The sequence below is a fragment of the Labrus bergylta genome, chromosome 6, assembly GCF_963930695.1.
Source record: "Labrus bergylta chromosome 6, fLabBer1.1, whole genome shotgun sequence".
Taxonomy (NCBI): Eukaryota; Metazoa; Chordata; class Actinopteri; order Labriformes; family Labridae; genus Labrus; species Labrus bergylta.
This window is the reverse complement of record NC_089200.1, coordinates 16,601,982-16,622,769: the sequence shown is the minus strand read 5'-3', so window position 1 is coordinate 16,622,769 and position 20,788 is coordinate 16,601,982. Positions and strand designations below refer to the sequence as shown.

Below are 20,788 nucleotides of genomic sequence, written 5' to 3'. Positions count from 1 at the left end.
GCATGTTTATAAGGATGGGTAACTCAGAAGCTCTTACACTGTTAAGAGATCTTAAAATCATCATGTTTCCCTGCTGCCTGACTGATAAATGACTAGAATGATCATGTATAGTGAAAATACAGGCCATTTTCCAAGTTTATCATATTTAATAAAACATAAAACCAGCGATTTGATTGGATAAGATAGGATATGATACCCTTTATTGTCCCCTTGGGTAAATGTTTCTTCACTATACACACTGTATACTGTAGCTGCTTGAACATAGGATCAACAAATACAAACAATGGAAACAAACAACAATCCACATGTAAAGAGAAGCACATACCGATGGAAACCCCATGAGCAAAGCCCAGGTTGAGGAGTATGTGGCCATATAGATTTAGACAGCAGCCTACAGTGCCCATACTCCACAGCAGTGGTCTGACGGCAGGAGTTCAAAGTCTTTGTGCAGAGTCTGTCAGGACAGTGCAGGACAGCCTTACAGGGGGCTCACATTCTGTAAATACCTCTCTGAAGCTCCCAAACTATGTTGCTGCTAAATTAAGAAGCCTCTCATATTTGACTGTCTGTAATGATTTACATACAAGACAATATTAAATAAGGTAATTCTGTTTAAATCAAATCCTTATAAACCAGAGCTATCACAGCAGGAAACTGAATATTAATTTTCTAAGAAAATAAAAGACACAGCCGCTCTTATTCAAATGGCATTTATATTGAAATCCAAATAGTTTTTTCTTCTGAATGACAAATATTAGTTGTGGCCCAAGCTTGATTTTTAGTATAGAAGAGACTTCTATAATCAAAAAAAATCTAACATTTAAGGGTGTTGGCAGTCAAATCCCATCACACCACACTTGAGACAAAAATGAAAACAACAAGGAATTAACTTAATTTTCATTTACATTTTTTACATGACCTAACTCGTAAATACATTTACCATCTTATTGTTTGTGAGGGCCTTCTGCGCGACTCCATAACTATGACAACACAAATCAGGGTTTAAGAAATAGGAGACTGAGAGACAGCTATAGAAGAGCTTCAAGGACAAACCGATACATGGTTGTAAACATGACATACCATTACACAAAGCAGACATATTCAGGAGGACATTGGATACCCTCTGCAAGAATAATACCAAACAGTTTGTGAACAGCAAGCGGTCTCTGGCCTTGGTTATGTCATAATGTTTATGATTGCAGCAGCAGGAAGTGTTTATTTTCCTGTATTCTTCTGTTAAACGATTACTCCTGCATATAGGCATCCAAGAAGACTGATGCCTTCCCCCTTCATTGAGGACATGTGGTCACAGGGTAATGCATCGTTCTGATGTTGTTTTCCCTCAAAATTCCGTCTGGAGCCAAAAAGTTTACATTCATTGGGGGCTCCCACTGGGTGACATCATAGTCCTCTAACTTGTATTGAGCTTCCAAATCCTAATTTTAATGACTTATTGCTAAATTGGCTAGCTGAGCTGAACATAAACACTAGTGTAACGGTGCTTCTTGGATCATGTTGATTATCCTTGGTTGTTTTGCCGTTAACTATAACACTAAACATACTTAATTAAATATATATCTTCGGGTGTGGGTAAGTAAAAGCACGGGGACAACTTATGCTGTGCGTCTCACATACTTTAATGTCAGTCCATAGCAAAGCACGACATATCCAGACTGAACAACCACAACAGCGACACCTTACTTGTCTTAAAGCAATATCGCTCCTCCAACCGTAACCATGGGTAACCTTAAAGGCAAAGTGCATCATATCAAACAGATACTCTTGTAAAGTACAAATTATAAATATAAATGAAATTAGCATTAAATCAAATATTATATATTATCTCAACCTGAGGAAAATAATGATCTATAAAATAAAACTTCTCCATCTCCATCTTACACTAGCCTCAAGCAAGAGCCAACTGTTAAAAGCTGTTGTAAAATGACCTTTTCAGAAAAAGTCATATACGTTAATCATTTTACATCATGCCGAATGTTTCAAGTTGTATTTCTTAATTTAAGACAGCACATGTTCATTGATCTCCATGCTCACATTAAAATCTGGTAAAAACAAACTGCATTCTTGAAAGTGTGCTTTAAATAACCTTTGTAATTCTGGGTAGAATGAACTCTACTCATCTGCCACATTGAGTCACAACATAGAGAGTTTGACTTCATTGTGTGCATCACTTTTAATGTCTAATGAAAGTTCAAGAATGGTACTTCCTCAACGCCAAATAGTAACTGTTTAAAACTCTCTTAAAGCATTTTAATCATCTGACAGGATGATGGCATTGGGTTAGCAAAGCTGTGATGTATTTCTTACATGACTATCAACTATATTTTATACTGACAATTGATAACATGTCTTGTAACTAATAATTAACTAGCTGTTGACTGTCATCAATACATCTTGCAGCTAAGTCAGATATAAACTATTGGATTTAGTGACGATCAGAGACCTCATTAGAAAAGAGAGACTTTGTCAGTCAACAACAAACACAACTGTTGGCAATTGATAGTGCTGCTTTGAACAGATGGGTACTGAGTCTTTCCCGATGCTTGATTTGTTTTGAACACTTTTGATCCTGAGTCACTTCTTCAGTCCAAATTTCTGAACTGTTAATCAGTTCAGCTTATCTTAAAAGCAGTCAGTCCAAGACAGTGAAGATAAAACAAACTGACCTCACTTTAACGTTTCGCAGATGATACACATCTGCTGCTACTCCGAGAAAGTTCTAAATTCAAAGCAAAGGTTCTTTAAGGACATTGGGCTCAGGGTGCATGTATCTCTGTTAACTTATCTCTGGGTATGGCCATCCACATAATGGGAGTCCATAAGGACTTCCAAGGCTACGATAATTTATTTTAGAAACAGATGAATTACTTTTAACAAAATTATTGTCTCAGTGAAATTAAAGCAGTGTGGATAATTGTGTAAACCACGATTTAGAGACATAAGGAGTCTGTAAAGCTGTTCTGTGAAATAACAAATGCTGTGGACTTAAGTTGATAAACTGCTCATCCAATAAATTCAGACCAGAAGTATGATAACAATGACCTCATCATCTCCTTACCAGAGACACTAAGAATGACCTCTAATTGTTTAAAGATGACTTAAGCTCAGCAAAAAAATAACTTCACTTTCATAGCCAATTCCTTATTTTTGGCCATTGTTGTCACAGGACTTTGATACAGTAGTCAGGCCTGTCTGTGGCTGCTTGTGCCCAATGCTGTTCAGCACTGCTATTAGCTGCAAGTCACTTAGATTTGAACCAGATATGAAGGCGCTGCAGGGTCAGTGTTGGCCAGGGGTCAGGGGTCAACATGAGATCATGACAACTACATTCTCTTGTCATCTAAATAGGTGTAATACTACCCGTTTCCCTGCAGGGGATAACCTCTGAGGGAGAGACGGTGCTGAGATCTGACGACAAAGATAAGCAGGTCAGAGAGCGGCAGGGGATACTGGTTGGAAATCCTGGTGTTACATGCGCTGCTAAGATGAATTATTCTTTGGCAGACAGAGGGAGTTCGCAAATTGGATATAGTTCTCTTCTTGATGCCAGCTGTCAAACTTAACTTGGTGATGTGCAGCGTAGGGAGGATTCAGAGAGCTCTTATGTTCTCGCTTTCATGGTGTGAAATGTAGACATCTACAGTGCAAAGTTAATGGCAGGACACAGCTGTGATTTAACACCTTTGGATCTAAGATATGTTCTGATTACCTTGCACGCATAAGCATTGCGACATAAGCATACATTTCACAGGGGGCCATCTTTCTGCAGGCTGACGACAGCAGAGCTGGCCTGGATAAACAATCAACACTTCTGATGGAGTTTCACAGGAAACAGCTGTGAGGTCAAAAAGCCAAACAGACTGTCCGAAAATATGTATGAATCTCATTTCTGAGGAGTACTACAGGATATGGCACAGGATGTCGAAACCATTTACTTTGATCATTCATTATTTGGGAAAAATACAAGTTAATGACACCATATGATGGAACATGAAATTAAACCAAAACAGCTCATTTTCATCTGCAGTTTGTATGTAGGTTGACGCTGTGTTTGGGAGAATATACTAATGTTAGACAATACTTCATCCACCAAATGTAACATTATTACAATTTACCAATTTCATATGATAACTCTGCGGATTGTGGTCAACGGCCTATGCTCCATAAAGGAGGGATAGGTGTAAGTGAGTACGTTGGATAATCTATTTTGGGCTTTTAAATGAAAAAAAAATCTGAATGATTGTTTAAAATATAATTCCGATCACAGTCTCACAGACCCAGGATTCAGAAAATTCATCGTTTTGTCAAATCAATCAATTCACATTTGAAATTCTGGTATCTGAAAGCGTTCAGGCGATTGATATTGATAATCAAAATACTGTATGTTTTCAGTTGAACTATAGGCCGAGCCCTGTCAAAGGTCAAAGGTATCTTTATTGTCCCCACAGGGAAATTTGTTTGCTGCTGGAGACATAAAAATACATAAACAACACTAATAAATAATCTAAGTGCATAAGTACATACAACATGAAACATGAAGCGCAGCTGTCTCTTCCAGTCAATCACGGCACAAAACACAGGACTTATCAAGGCCTGGGTTATCTACCAGAGATATCTATCAGTTTGTTGTGGTGGTGGGGGCCGGGTCAAATATTACATTATTAATGAAAAGCCATTGTCAAAATAAACAAAATCAAGTCATGGGCCGAACTTCACCCAAAACAATAGTTAATGTCATTTTATACGCTTTGTAACAGAACAGCTTTGCACAAGGAGCCAGAGCCATGTCTAACATTACGTCAGGTCAAGGCTGAGAGACTAAACTTCTGTTTGCCCATGTATTAAAATATCAGCTCAGTTACCAGAGGAAAAGGGTGAAGGAGACATGTGACTCTGAAAAGGATCTCTGCAAGGACTCCAGCATAGCAGGCACACACCAAACTTTATGCCACAGAAGACTTCAGGAATGTTTCACCAATACCAAACATCTTAACTTCTTGCTATCAGAGATGAAATATTGATGAATCAGTCAATGTTTCAGGACAGAAGGAGAAAAACGTGTTTATATTTAAACTTTAAAAGGAGAAAACTAACTGAGAAAAAAACTTCACTTTCCTCTGTTTTCCATGACACATTTGCCTCCCTGTGCCCCCTACCCTCTATGTGGTTCCCAACATGTAGCCCACAGCTCTCCACTGTGAGAAATGATCTGCTGAGGAAAGAAGTAACCCGAGACATTAGCACAATTTATTGCTCAGGTTTTTGCAGATCAAGCTGTTGGGGGGGGGGGGGGGGGATACAGGATGCCTCAGAAAACCTGAGGAAGGTTTTCTCTTTGTGTTGACTCAAAGGTAGACCTAATCTGCTGCCAACAGTTCTGTCAGAGCCAAATATTTGTCTGGTCAGGACACTGAAACATTCAGAATAGATCCTAAACTGGATGCTGGCTTAATGTGAACAAACATTCTGGTAAAGACAAAATTAACAGTACACACTGGCCCTTTACACTTCTGCTGTTTTAACAGGGGGACTACAGTAAATGACACACCCTGGCTGTATGTAAACAACACATATATAGTCTATAACAACCTTTTTATTTTGAATAGAGGCTCTGTCTGTCAATACTTAACACTGTCCCAAGTAGACTTCTCGGAAAGTCAGCAAGGGACAAATTCATGCACACACATTTCTACTTAGTTTGTGTATACTTTTAAATGAGCATCACACTTGTCTCAGAAATAATTTCTTCCTGCTTTTTTATGTTTCTATGAAAAACAAAAACTGACCTGCTTTGCCTGTCTGATGTGTAGAAGATAATGTGACAGATAGAACTGTTTGCAGCCCCGCAGCAGCCAACAATTAGTTCAAGTCAGTACTAGTGAAGCTGAACAGATGCCTGGCAAACTCGAGTTTTTCCATGCGTACCCTGATTTTACAATTTAGTCACCCAGAAGTCTTTGGCCGGACTGATAATAACCAAAAAACAAAGAATAATACACACACAGCTAGAATTTATTGACACACACACGCAATGAATCTGTAAAAACAACAACTTCCCTTGCTGTCAACCCTCCAGTTTCTTAAATACAGACATCCACGTACACACATATATCTTCATGCTGCTCTCCAGCTGGATGGGACTTAAGAGTGAATTTTGGTCCAAATCCTCCCATTTGTCACAAGGGATATTGTGAACTGGGATAAATCTCAATTAATCAAGAGGCGAAGGTTCATCCGAAGAGATCCAGCCTCTTTCCGGTCTGCTGTTCTGTTTTGCCAGAACTTGACAAATGACCTCGGAGACAAGTCTGACTCCCTCCCACAACCTGCTGCTGTGACATCCCAGCTTTAAATCCGCTACAGAAGTGATCCATTACCAGCCTCCTCCTCTCCTGCAGATGCTTAATTATTAATCAGGGTGAGAACAATATCAGTGTGTTACACCATGGCGTGCCCCCACATTCCTGCGGTCCATTATCCACTCAAATCCATTCATGCAGAAGTTTTTGGGCACAAGCCGAGTGCCTGGCTGCCTGGGCAAAGCATAGCACTGACAGCTATTAAAGACAGCATTAAAGACATTAAATACAATCAATTTTAACAGTTGTAGTCTGTTTAACACAAGAGAAGACAAATGATCTAAACCAGTCCAGTCTCAATATTTTCACTAAGCAGCAAGTTAAGGAAAGAAACAAGAAAAGGAAAGAGGGTTGAATTTTTTTTTTTCTAAAAAAGTGAATTAAATACTTTGTTGTTATAGTATTAAGTGGCTACTGCTCTACGATAAACTGTAAATGGCTGTTTATCATACTGTCATCCACCTCAAGGGTTACACATCCAGATTGATCCCACTTTAAGGTCTGTTTGGTAGCTGGTTAGCTGGTTAGCTTAGCGTAGCACAAAGACTGAAAACAAGAGGAAACAGCAAGCCCAAATTTTTCCAAAATAAGAAACATTTATCTACAAGAACCTAGGAAATTGCTGCCTCTCATATGTTTAAACTGTACAAAAATCGAAGGGTGAAAACATTCTGTTGTAGTTGAAAAGGGAGTTATGTGCTGGACTATTTCTCGCTTGCTTGCTTGAACATACGTAAAACACACATGTTCCTGGTTTTATGCAACATCAGAGAATAAAAAAGTGGAGAAACAGTTATGACTGCCATTAACTTCTGTTATACATCTGGTCATCCTCTAAACCACCAGTCACTTGAAGGATAACTGTTAAATGACCCTGTGGATTGACAAAAAAACCCAACAATCTTTCTGCCTCTGAGCAGATGTCAATGCTTTCTTCAACAAAGACAGACCTCACAGTCTCCCCTGTTCTATATTTATGACTTCCCTATTATCAGCTGCATGAACAAAGCATCACCAATGATTCCCATTAAGTGCACAAACACTCAATGTCATGAACTCTGCAGGTAATCATCTTACCTTTTTTTCTCTACTCACATTTTAACAACGTCCAACATTCCTCACTTGGGATCAAGCTGATGTCGGAGCTGGAAAACAGACATTATCCCCCAACCCTGAAGAATATCTCTGTCACTTTCTAGTACACCAAAGCATTGCGATCATTACCGACCCTTCACACAATTGGACACCTGCACGAAGGCAGCCGATATGAACGAACCACGTGGTCATCTATAATAAGAGGGAATTTACTCTAGACACTTGCAGCCGCTGGTGTTGTAATCAAACCATCACGTTCACAGAGGAATCATGAATAAAGAGAGAAAATTCCAGCGAGGTTCCCAACATCAGCAGGCCCTCAGAGACTGTTCTGACCTAACGTCACCTTTTAATATCGTGCTGAGAGACACGGAGAAGTTCTCATAACAAAATGCTGATGGGATGGTTATTGAGTTATGTGTCTCAATTCCCCAGACAGGTGTACTTGATTAACTCATAAGAGAGCCTCCTCGTCTCATGTATCTATAACACTTCCAAAAAAGAAGGTGGGGGAAAAGTGTAATCATAGTCAAGTTACATTCTGAAACTGCTGCCATACCTCTGCATTTTTTGCATCTTTTTTTTTACCTTTACATTTAAGATTCCACAAGACCTTCTCTGCCTCAGAAGAATGTTATTTTTGTAAGACAATTTCTATTGAACATCTCCAGATATTTGGAAGAATATGAAAGTGTACACTGATTTCCAGCGCTGAATGTTGTCGCTCTTTTTTTTTTTTAGAAAAGCAAACAGACCACAACAGGAACATAAAATATTTGCCCGACGGAGCGATGGGTGAGATGGGGACACAACGCAGCAGCCTGAGGGCGGAGAACAGTTGGTGACTGTGGAGCCTAAAGACCGCATTATGCCAGAGGCTGTCAGGAGGAGGGTGTGTGACGCCGGAATGTTAAATACTGCAGGAATGTTATTTATTTTCACAAACACCACCAAGTACCCCCGTACTAACACACATGTGAGGGTGTCTACACATCCAAACACACACGATTCAGGTGCTAATCTGCACATGTACACACTGACTGCTCTGATCTGCCAGGCCAATAGGAGCGCTCCAGCTCTGCCTCTCCTTTCGCGTGGTTAGATGAATATCAGAGCTTTAAGCTTTGATGTGCTGCCATGTACTCACTTCATGAAGACGTCAACACACTTGGAGTCACACATGAACCCACAGGAGGCCAAAATAAACGAGTTTCTGCCTTGTACCGAGAGAGAATAAAATACAACGTTCCACCTTTTCCTCCAAACAGATGTTCTAGAAATATTAGCATTATTTTTCACAGCTGGGCAAGGATCTGTGTGTAATGCTGTTTCTTTACTCTTGTCTAGACAGGAGCATGCACTTTTATGAAAGGATCACATCAGCTTTTAGTCTTTCTCTGCTGATTCAGAGAAAAATGGAGAAACCAGACAGTGATGGGACAGATTAACTCCCCTCTACGTCTGAGCAGCGGAGGCTGTGTGTCATCACCGAGGTATTTGGAGCCGATCTGCAGCCCGTCGCGGTGGAAGTTGACTGGGTCTCAGGTTTATGTGAGGAGAAGGTGTCAGCTTCCTTGCTGAGTTCCAAACAGGTTAAAATGTCGCTCTCTCGTTCAAGGTAAAAGGCGAAGGTCAACATTTTAATCAGACTCAGCCTGAGCGTGATTGAACTCTTTAAATACTAACATTTGCTCTCTCTCTGCTGTATGAAAGCTACAATTCAAGCTACTGAAACTGCAAGTATCCGCCCCCTGAAGTGTCCCGTAGTCGACCCTGCAGGGATCATTGAATCATTGTGAGCAGTCACACATCTTATTGTGTGTCTGCATGTTGACTGAAGTGTTTGTAAAGCCAAAGATCCACCCTTTTCATCTATCGGAAGTCCTAAATAATACGAAGAAGAAAAGACGGCTGGGAAACATTGTTATAGTACACAAAAGATGTCAACAGAAACCTGCAGTGGTAGCATTATATCGCTTAATGTGGAAGGGTAAAGCTACCCATCAAATGGTTGTTGCTCAAAGGCTTTTGATAGTACGGAAACAAAACTGCTGGCAATATTCCTGCAATATGACGGACACACAACATAAAACTTAACTATTCCTGGGGAGCAACAAGAACAGAGAGTCTGAATAAGTTTCCGTCTCTCATGCTTTTTTCTGTATCTTCAATTGTTCCCACGCCTAGAGCTCAACATCGTCCCAGCCCAAATATGGACCTCATGGGAAATGTGTATGAATGTAGAGTGAATAAAAAACATGTCTTATGTGAAAACACTGAGGAGTAGTGGCCGTTCGATTACGATACACGATCATAGTGAATCTATCTATTATCTGCCATTTTCAAGAAGATGTTGATTATTCTCTGGATGTGGGATGACGAAAGAGGAAGTAAGAGTCAGTGCCGCCTTTAATGGAAAAACCCACAAGCATTTGTTCTAAAATAAAACTGCACTCACGAGGATCCATAAAAGACCAAGTGGGGTTGTAAACAAAGGACTGAGGCAAGTGCACAGACATGTTCAGAGCTGAACTGCTGGAACTGGGCTGCCTTGATCAGCCCACATAATCTAATATCCACAACACAGAGTCAACAACAGTCTTTGATGTGTGCCACAGACATTTAAATCACTGTACTTCGGCTTCCAGGGCTGAAGACTTCACTTTGCAATAGTCCTCATTAAGATCAACTCTGAGCCACAGCTGCCCTATAACAAGTGTTGACTACTACTTAAGTAAAACACCACATTAGTTTTCTATTGGCATATCCAGCTTACGTGAATGCTTGTTGGGCATCTTTGACATCCTCTGACGTCTACCTCATCGCCCTGCATCATGTTACCGAGCAGCAGCAGCAGCAGCAGCAGCAGCAGCATGTTGAAGAATGCAGCAGGTAATATGGAGCACAGCAGTACGGAAAAAGGATTAGGGCCACTGCAGAAATGTCTTTAAGTTTTTTCCTCAGAATTCAGAGTCTAAAAGACAGAATTCAGAAATAAAAACACAGAACTCCACATGTTTGTCAGTGGCCCAAATCCGCCTTCCTCACAGAAGACACTGTTCACTGAGATTGACATTCATACCTTCTGATAAGCCAGTTGGAGATAGTTGTATGGGATCCTCCTTTGGAAGTCCTGCACTACATCCTCGCTGACTTTATGCAAAGACTGCGAGCCGAGTTTCTCCTCGATGCATGAGTTCATGCACGCTGCTCTCCGGAGGACGACGTCGAAGAAGCGCACGTCGGTGAATGCCTCATCAAACGGATGCTGGTCCTGACACCTCAGCCGACATCGGACTCTGGTGCGGCGGACCTCAGTGTAGCTACTGAGCGCTCCCTCCATGTAGAGTACCACGTTTTCATACTCGCTGTTGTAGAACGCCTGCACTGCATTGTTGTATAAAAGGTCATATGGCTCCAAAAAAGCCGAAGAAGGTGACAACGCCAGAGTTAGCAGGACTACTGAGAAAATAGCAGCCGGGTAAAAGTTTCCATCCATCCTCTGCTCCTTGGGTTCAGACGGTGAGGAGGCGGTGAGCAGACACAGTCAAGTTGTCAGTCACAACAACAGGCTCGTGTTGGAGTCCATTTAAACTCCTCAGTGATTCTCAGGACGTATCAAGGCCAGGGCGGAAATAATGTTGCTTCGGGTCGGGGACACACATTTTGTTGTTGTGACCCCTCTCTTGCTCTGCTAACTCCTCCCCTCCAGGAGATGAATGGGCAGAACACATTCACATCGCGCGCTCCTACAGGCTGCTGGAGCAGGCGCGAGGGGCGCCGCAGGGGTCCTTTAAGACGTCTCGACTCGTGGGTGGCAGTAACAGCATAGTATTTTACTTGCCTATAGCCTATTTCACCCAACGAAAAAAAATTAAGTTGGACTACTGGTTATAGTTTTTTTGTTTTTGTTTTAAGTTAACAATCAGTTGTAGCTTCTTGAGATTACTTTGGACATTTCTAAGGCTCTGAGGACACTTTAAAAAGAGGAAGAGTTGGTTCCTTCCCCGGTTGAGTGAAGGAGTCAAGTGACTATGTCTCTGTTAAGCAAAGGCGACAAAAATAAAGATGACTTGAACATCAGAGGCTAAAGTTGAAAATAAAGTGCACGTATAGCTCCCGTGAAGGACAGTGATTCTGTATTAAAGAGATATTTGAGTTGCCTAATAGACATAACATTATTACAAAAGCCTATTTACAAGGAAACACTGGCGTTGAGGAACGCTGCTTGTATTTTGAGTTGAGTGAGTGTTTGTGAAACGCGTTTACAATCCATTTAAAGAGGTTTGTCTCCCTCTGGAGGCATTTCCCCTTACAATCCCAAATTATGGACTCCGGACAAACTTTAAACTCTGACAGAGAGCCACTAGAGGGCAGAAACCTCCTTTTTAAAAAAAAAAAATGAAATGTACCTCCACCAATATTAAACATAGAAGGAAAACATCAAACACGTTCTCATACAATTAGAGATTATAGTCCCTGGTTTGTTTTTCCTCACAACGTCCAAAATATAGCCTATATACAAACTTGACAAAGTAGCAAGAATGTGTTGGCTATACAATGGCAATCACTGCAACATTACTTTTTTTTTATTAACACTCAATTGTAATGCTGTGTTGTTCCTGACAATAGCCTGAATCCACCCATGTAGGTGTTAAAAAATAAACGGTTGTTGTTGTTGACACAAGACAGATAGACCCACCCACATGTTTGCTCTGTTGTACTCTTTTAATCCAGAATGTTTCCTTATTAACATCTTAATGAAATGTATAAAGGCCAAAACTATAAATAGTAGTTTACTTCAGTCAGTGACACATCATGGAAACTGGTTGAACCCTGCCTTGCATTCTTTAACACTTTGTGTACGTATGTTTTTTTCTTAGGTACGTTTTTGATTGATAGTCTGTCAGAGAAACTTAAAAAGGCATATAAAACCAAACTTGAAAGGTAAAAACAACGTAGAGAAACAGATGAACTTAAAAAGGAAATACTTTAAGGTTCACTTCATTCAGATGCAAAAAATGATAATCAAAGGAGATGTGTCACAGTGCCTTCACTATAAAAAAAAAAGAGGTCAAATTCTACACAACACAAGATGATTGAGCATTTTATCAGAATAAATAATCAGTTTTGTTTCCACCAAGTACTTTACCTGTACATTCGTCCATTTTGCATCTTGTTATTTTACTTTCAATTCTTCTTATAATTTTCAGGAAGTTTTAAATGCTCCAGGCTGCAGTGAGTCAGTCCTCTTCATTGGTTTACATCCACCGAAAACAACACAGTCTCCTGATTTTTGTTTGGTTTAAAATGGAGAATGGGGTCATTAAGTCCGGTAATTTGAAGCTGTTTTTGTTTGGCTTGATGTTTTAGGAAAACCCTGATAACAGCAGGCCTTGCTGGATCATTTAATTGTATATCCCTTTCCTCTGCTATTCATATCTATTATCAAGATCAATTACGTTAACAAAACAGGACTTAAGCTCCACGACACAGTTTCAGTTTTGTGTTATGAAAATCCGTTATCCATTACTCAAATCCTCTCTTGGGGTTTGGCTGAGAGATACTGTGTCATAATCTTAACTTTTATTTATATGCTTCAACATGTTCAGTTCTCATTTTGTACTTGTCACATGCTTTTCGTATCATTCTAAAAAAAATAATGTGACCAATGTCAAGAAATTATTGTTAGTCACCTTCCAGGAACTTTGTTGCTCATTGAATAGTTTACTGCACTTGTTATTTTTCAGTACTTTTTCCACCCTTTATCTCCCAACAACAATGACTCACACATCTGGGCTTTACTGAATTTGTCAGACTTTTTCTAATTGATTCTCTTCCCTGAGTTAACCGTGGTAGCAGCTGTGATAACAGATGCCAGTAAATGCAGTGTTTAGAGGGTAAAATGACTGTAGATACGGGAGGAAGGAAGCTGTTTCAGTGTCAGGAAAGCCTGTAATTACTGGAGCACATTTAGCCTTTTTAGGACAACGGGATCCACTTTGACAAAGAACAGCAGAAACTTATAAAGTCTATACAGTTTGAAATCAACGACAACATGTCTTTGTCAATGTTCTAAATCTCTTCTGAACTTTACATTAAATCAATAAACTTAATTTGAAACTTGAAGGAGATTGAGGAAAATCATTAGCAAATAGTTCATTTAAGCCTGTCATGCTTCATTACATCACACGGACTCATTCAATTTGGTGGTTTGTTTTTTCGTTCTCCTTTGATGCCGCTCTTCAAACAGAGACTCAGGTCTCTTTTAGTGTCCCACAAAGATCTCGCCAGCTGTGCAGAGTAACAGGACATGTTACTAAATGCTGCTACTGTTTACAACTAAGTGGTGCTTTTACTTGAGTAATTCCATTTCATCCTTCTATAGTCCTCTAGAGCAGTGGTTCTCAACTGGTGGGTCGGGACCCAAAAGTGGGTCGCTGAGCCATTTTCAGTGGGTCGCAAACATGTGACTGTGAAAAAAAACGTGTAAAAAGTCTATGAAGCGCTCTTAAAACACGTTGGTTTTTTTCCTTTTCTATATTATGTACCATTCGAGGTCCAAACTGCACTATTTTTCATTCAATAAATCTGATTGGTTGAAAAATTATCAGAAACTTGGGTCACGATATTTATGAAGGAATTGGTGGTGGGTCCTTAGACTAGACCAGTTGAGAACCACTGCTCTAGAGAATATATTCCTTTCACTTTTATTTTACAGACTTACTTATAACTTTATATTATATTCACATGATGTATTTTTGTAGAATATTTGACTTTAAATAGACTTATTTATAAATACTTCTGTAGTTTGGTAAAATTGGAATTCAGGACTTTGTGTTTTCCTGTATGATAAAGTAAGTTGTAAATACCTTGCTGTGATTTAGCCTGATGTTTTAAGTAATAAACAGAAAACTCAGCTACCAACATTAAGTAAAAAAAAAAGTTTGTTTATTCTTTTCAAAATATAGGCTACATATGGTTATTTTGTACTCTGACACAGTATTTGACACAACAAAAAAATAACCAAATTACTGAGAAAACATTGAAATGTAGTCATATATTGACATGAAAGGATCCATCATCAGTAGTGTGAACTTAGAGAGGTAAATGGGATGTATTTAAGGGAAAACACAATACAAAAATGTTGAAGTCGAGCTTCAAAACTCTCTGTCTACACTTCAATGAAACAAACATACTGAATTCATTATTGATGATTTCTTACTGTTACAAAGTCATTGTTTAAATGCACTGATAGACCTGAAATAATGAACTCACTTGAAAATTGACTATGAAGTAAATTAAAAGTTTAATCCTTTACCTTTTTTGTCTGAATGGATTTACATGGACTGATAAACAAAAAGAAATTAAAAAAAAAAAAAAAAAAAAAAAAAAAAAAAAACTGGGATTCAGAGTCTGTACACACAGTCTGGTTTTGTGAGCAATCCTGATGCTGGTTCCTGACTCGTGGTACAGAAGGTAGTATTCAATAATCCTGGACTGGGTTACAGTTCATCATCACAGCCTGCCATCCTGCTCAAGTTTGTAAAATCACTGCTGGTCTGAGGCCTCTGCATGGCCTTCTGCTGTTCTCTCCTCTAGACATAGTTGGATTTCTGGTTACTGCCTGATGGGAGGAGGTGGTTTACACTGATGGACTCAGGCGACTCGGTCCGGGAGCACCTCCGACAGCTCAGGAAAGCACCACCAGCCATCGTAAGGAGGCCTCCAGCCCAGCTGACAAAAACCGCCTTACCAAACTCGTAGCTGTGGAGATAGCATAGATGCACATTTACATAGATTGTCATTCACAGAATAACCGCTAACTTTTTGTGTTTTTCTTTCTGTTTGTGTGTGGTTTATACCTTTCCAGGTGATGGGATACTTGGAAGGTATGAACAATCGTGCTGACATACCAGGAGGTTATGACCAGGGTCAACAAACCTGAAGAATGACATGAATCAAAATGTTCAACACAAACATGCTCATTTCATCTATTTCTTCAACTGTACTATGTTTTTTATTCTACAGTTTGATTATTGATTTAAGGTTTAAGTCTTTTTAGTGCGGGGAAAGATGATGGATAGTTCAATGAATGATGAAGAAGCTCAATTCAACCGCTTACTGTTGTTCTGGTTATACTTCTGCTCATGTGGCAGCAGAAACATTCTGCTCTCTTTCCCACCAGTTGTGTTGTTGTCTTTAGACCTTGATGTGTTAGTCCATCACAGTAACATATTTTATTTAATTCGTCTTGGTTGATTTTCATACTTTCACACAGCTCCTGGGTTATTTCAAGTGATTCCACAGACTTAGTGATTATTAAAACATTTAGTCTTTATTTTAAGATCTAATTTCTGTTTTCTTATAGTTATGTGGTTTCTTTCTGGCTTATCTTTCTAACATTTTTTGTCTTTAAAAATACCTTTAGTTTTGCCCTCATTAGCTAAGCCCAACAAGGTCAAAAAGACATTAATATTGACCAGACTTTCCTGATTTAATAAAGATTCATTGACAGATTTTAACTAAAGAAGAACAAAGATGAAGAAATGTCATAATCGTACAGGACAAATTATGTAGTTTGACTGCCATTCAACACACCTGCAATAATGAACAGGATTCCTCCGACCATGGTTGTGATGGATTTGCTTTCAGGCCTTCCGTCCAGGAAGTGTGTGCACTTCATCCCCACTGTGGAGACCAGCACAGCCACAACAGAGAGCAATATGCTGAGCAGCATCACAGCCCTGGTAGCCTGGATCTCGGCTAGAGGAATACAATAGGGGAACATTAGTATGTTTATACAGTAAGCCTATCATTTATACAGATTACAGATGTTGGAGAAGATCCATTCCGTTAATTGCATAGAGCTAGTTACTAATATTTCTTATTTTTGAAAGTAAAGGTAGGGTCCTACATTTTTTTTGTTTATCATATAGGATTACCGTTTTAACAGAAAGGGAAACTGAAGATGAAATTAAAAATAATGCATTAAATAAAATATTGGAAGGACCTATATTTAACAAGATTATATCATCATGACCTTACACATTCCTTCAGACTGATGTAATGACGTCAGGTGAGGCCAATCCACAGGGTTAACACAACAAAGACGCACTTCTGGCTAATATTAGTAACTTATCATCAGTGGAAGGTATCTCAACAGGCAGTGTCTGGCTTTCAGAGCTGATGCAGATGTGATAAAAAAAAAAAAAAAAAACACAACATACTTGGAAGCTTGAGGAGGGACTGATATAGTTCACAAGTTGTTCTCTCGTAGCCGCTGCAGCTCATCCACAAGCCCTCGTGGATGCGGTGCGTCTTTCCCTGATACTGCTTTTTCCATTCAACCATTAAAGTAGCGGCGACTGTGGCAGCGAGACCGACCAGAGAGAGGAGGAAACCGAGCAGCTGCAGTCCCGTGCTGGCCATCGTGTCCAGATATGCAGGAGCGGGAAAGTTCAAACAATTAAAAAGAAAAGTCCGAGAATTTGATTCAAAGCAAACACTTAAGGTGAGCAGAAGTTGTTGAAGAACAGATTGATCGATGCAGAGTGATGTCTGTTTAAATCCCTCTCGCAGCTCCCTGGACCGTTATATGTGCGCGCTGCTGCAGCCTCTATTTAAAGTCGAGGGCGCGTGACGCATTGGGAGGTATCTACTCCACCTGCAGCTGATAAAGAGAGGAGAGATGTGTTTCTTATAAATCATATCAGAGCAATTCACAGGTTCTAGTAAACAAGGTGACGATTCTTAGAGGAAAATGCTGACATGACACCAAAATAGATTCACTGAATTGATTGCTGAATAATCTCTTCTGACATTTAAACAGGCTGACTGACCAGAGGCTTCATGCTTCATTCCTCAAGTGGCTTTTGTCCAAAGAACATTAGTGGTGTCCATTTTCATTGAACTTTAATGGTTTCAATCCAACTTTACACAGCTTTGGAAATGAATGGGAGACCACATTTGATCACAAATACAATATTTCACAAACCTTAAAAAGTCTCCAGCTGTAATTTCTGATACAGATGTAGGTCTATACTATCTTCTTTACAAACTACTTTTTCCAAGACACCAATAAATACCAATGAGTTACACAATGTGCCCCGTGTTTGTAATGAAGAGCCTGTTATCGTGTCTATTGGCTCCATTTTACCACATTGGGCATCAAAACTAAAGTGGTTGTGTTGTAGGCATAAGCATGGATTGCAATAGCCTGGTTAGTCTCAATTTTTGAGAGAAAATTAATGACAGGCTTAAAGCTCATTAGGCCAACTTGTTTTTCTCTTTTTTATTACCCACTGCCCACAAGAACACCCCACATTTGGGCAATCTAGTTAGCACTGTAAGGGGACCAAGCTGTCAGTCTATAACAACACATATTATGACCTCATACCTTGACCTAAAAAGAAAAAAAATTGTGGTTGTATTTTTATTTGCATATCTTTTTTGTATTACTAACTGTGGACATTGTATGTTTGCATGAAACAGAATGAAGGAGCTTAATAAAGTTGCTACTGAATTGTTCTACTGCAATATACTGCAATAATGTAAATATAATGGGAAGGTAATAAGGGGAAGAGAAAATTGAAACATACAGTAGCAGTAACTTAATCTAGGACTTACTGTCTAAAAAATATTCGTTCACGTGTCTGTTCATTTACAGTTAGAATATAAAGAAAGAAAAAAGCAAATAAACCAGTAAAAGAGGCGTCTATTGGCTCAAAGAAGAGAGGCATCACATGCTCAATTGTCATTCTTTTCTGCAGCAATTAACAACAGCAAGCTTGTTTCTATGTGAACAAACAGGGTTCATTTTAACCCAGACAATTACCGACTGATGTGACCATATTTGGTGTGGGATGCCAGTTTGTAAACACTTAGCAGTTGTCTCTTAGATTGGATCAGTGTCCACCCTTTCCTGAAATAAACCATCAAAATATTTTGACCCAATTCAACTCAGAGCTCCCTTCTGTATACGTCTAAAGCTGTTGGTGTTCCCCCATAGCCAGTATTTTATAACAAACGTTGGAATTTTTACACTCCCATTGTTTAGTGTTACTTAAAGGGTAGCTCAGGTCAGACTTTATTTTCAAGGAATTCCTGCCTAGGTTTGCACACCGCAGCTGAACCAGATGGTTACTGACAATATCAGGAAAAGTTTACAAATTTCCTGAGAATTTTGAATCACCTTGATTTTTGTGAGGAAAAACATACAATCCATCAAATAAATCGCTTAAAAACACAGTTAAAAGGGTCAAACCATTTTGCGTAAAAATAAGGGGAAAACTCTTTTTATCAGACTATCCTTAGTGCCAGAGTAACTTATTGGTCATCTCTGATCCTGTCCTCCCTCATGATGTCTGTAAATGGCCTTTGTTTCATAGGTAACAGTGGTTCCCTCCCTTATATGTGTCATAATTGAGTCACATACAGATTTTGTGAGAACATCATGAAAAAAGATATCCATGTTTGTATATGTGCTGAACAATACGTATAACAGGTGCTGGTATGTGCTTTGAGAGTAACAGGTGGTCCTAAAAACGAAAGTTATTAATAGCCACTTTAGAGAGAAAGAGGAGACAATTATGAAACGCTGAAGAAAAATATAAATGAACGTTGAGTCAGTAGTTAAGAATTTTTTAAATGTGGGGTCACGACAGAGCCAAAAGATGACATTTTAAACTAAAACGTGAGGTCAACATTGTCTCGCATGTAGAATCACATCTACATGTACATCTACCACCAGGTTTTTATATAAACACTTAATATATTATTTTCAAACAGTCACATTAAAAACCTGGTTTTACTACCAGGACCAGTACTTTTATGTTTTTACATCTTATTGGACATGGTGTTGACTCTGCTGATATTTTGATTTTACATGCAATTTCTGGAGTCAGTTCTTTATCACAAATGTCACAAATGTATGCTTGTATTTAACTGTATTGTTTGGTTGATGAATGAAATAAATGTACAAATTAAAAAAATCCTTAGTCTTTCATTGAGCTGTACTCTAAGCAGGTTAATAACACACTTAGAGGATATCCATTATAAGTCTTAACATATTCTTACAGTTGGACTATTTGGAACCTGTTTTGTGTCACAGTTAAAGTAAATGGTCCGAACATCTGCAAACATTTAGTTTGATACTAATATTAAAAGTACTATCATTCCTAGTCAAAGACACTTTTGTGCATCATCTTGAGGTATTATGTCATAGGCAATATGTTGAAATTCACATCCAAAAATAAATGAGGCCCTTGCACTTTCCTTTTAGTTGCCAAATATATGTTTTTCTTAAACCTCAGCACAAAAATCATGTAAAAGGAGAAATGGCCACAGCAATTTGTGTGGGTGTACAAATAAGCCTGGGACAAAACGACACTTTAAACTTTTTATTGTGAGAATGAAAGTGTGTGTGTGTGTGTGTGTGTGTGTGTGTGTGTGTGTGTGTGTGTGTGTGTGTGTGTGTGTTTGGTGGTGGGGTGGGGTGAGAGATGGGGTGGGATGGAGTGCTGTGTGTGTGACGATGATTCTGATGCCTAATCATCAGATACGCCTACTCCCTATAGACAGTCATGTAGAGTCACATTGCCTTAGACGAAGACAGATTGGGGGAAATTTCAAACGTGTCACAACAATTTACCTTCTATAGCAAATTATGGAATGTATTTATTGGGACAGAGGTTGCAAATTAGAAACCTGTATGCATGGCATTGCTTCATATTTACATGAAGCAATGTTCATTGCATGTGTCCCTGTTAAATAAACAAACAACATAGAAATAAGACACAACAGTAAAATGTTTTACATTGCTTTAGAAGTCTCTGGTAATGCAAACCAATTAGCAGGGAACAGAATGTAGAATGATACACATTTGAAAACAAAAAAGAAACAAAGCAAATTCATATGAATTGACCATAACCTTCATATATGCACGTATATGAATCAATCAGTCCATCACTTTAGGGTTCATTTACAACATAGTAAATATCACAGCATCTATTGGATAGTTACCAGTATATGTTGAATAATGTATTAATTGTTTCAAGAGGATAATTGTTAACTTTTGTAATGCTCTGATTTGTTTTGCCAGCATGTGAGGGTTAAATCTTTTTAGATGAAGTGAAATGACTTTACAACTGCTGAGTGGGCTGTAATAAACTTTGAATGTAAGGCATCTGAGACTCGACTTTGGGGAAAATTAGCATGCAAACACATAACTAAGGTTGCACTTATTATGATCATGGTATATATTGCTTCTGCTCAGGTGAGAATGTGGGAAGGTTGTCATGCTGCAGTTAGCATTG

At 39.0% G+C, this 20,788-nt stretch overlaps 2 protein-coding genes across 2 annotated transcripts in view; both read right to left on the bottom strand.

The window, feature by feature from the left end:
* p3h2 (prolyl 3-hydroxylase 2) overlaps nucleotides 1-11,191 on the bottom strand; it is a 51,842-nt gene extending 40,651 nt beyond the window's left edge. The window contains exon 1 of the mRNA XM_020638921.3: nucleotides 10,555-11,191. Within this exon, the coding sequence (XP_020494577.2) occupies nucleotides 10,555-10,971 (417 nt within the window). The 5' untranslated portion in view covers nucleotides 10,972-11,191. The remainder of the gene's footprint in view (nucleotides 1-10,554) is intronic.
* Nucleotides 11,192-14,401: 3,210 nt separating this feature from the next.
* LOC109987742 (claudin-1) lies at nucleotides 14,402-17,073 on the bottom strand. Its single transcript, XM_020638934.3, has 4 exons — nucleotides 16,703-17,073; nucleotides 16,074-16,238; nucleotides 15,338-15,416; nucleotides 14,402-15,239 (listed from the first exon to the last, which is right to left on the bottom strand). Exons 1-4 carry the CDS (start codon nucleotides 16,902-16,904, stop codon nucleotides 15,071-15,073), a joined length of 615 nt encoding a protein of 204 aa, XP_020494590.2. The 5' UTR covers nucleotides 16,905-17,073; the 3' UTR covers nucleotides 14,402-15,070.
* Nucleotides 17,074-20,788: the final 3,715 nt, after the last annotated feature.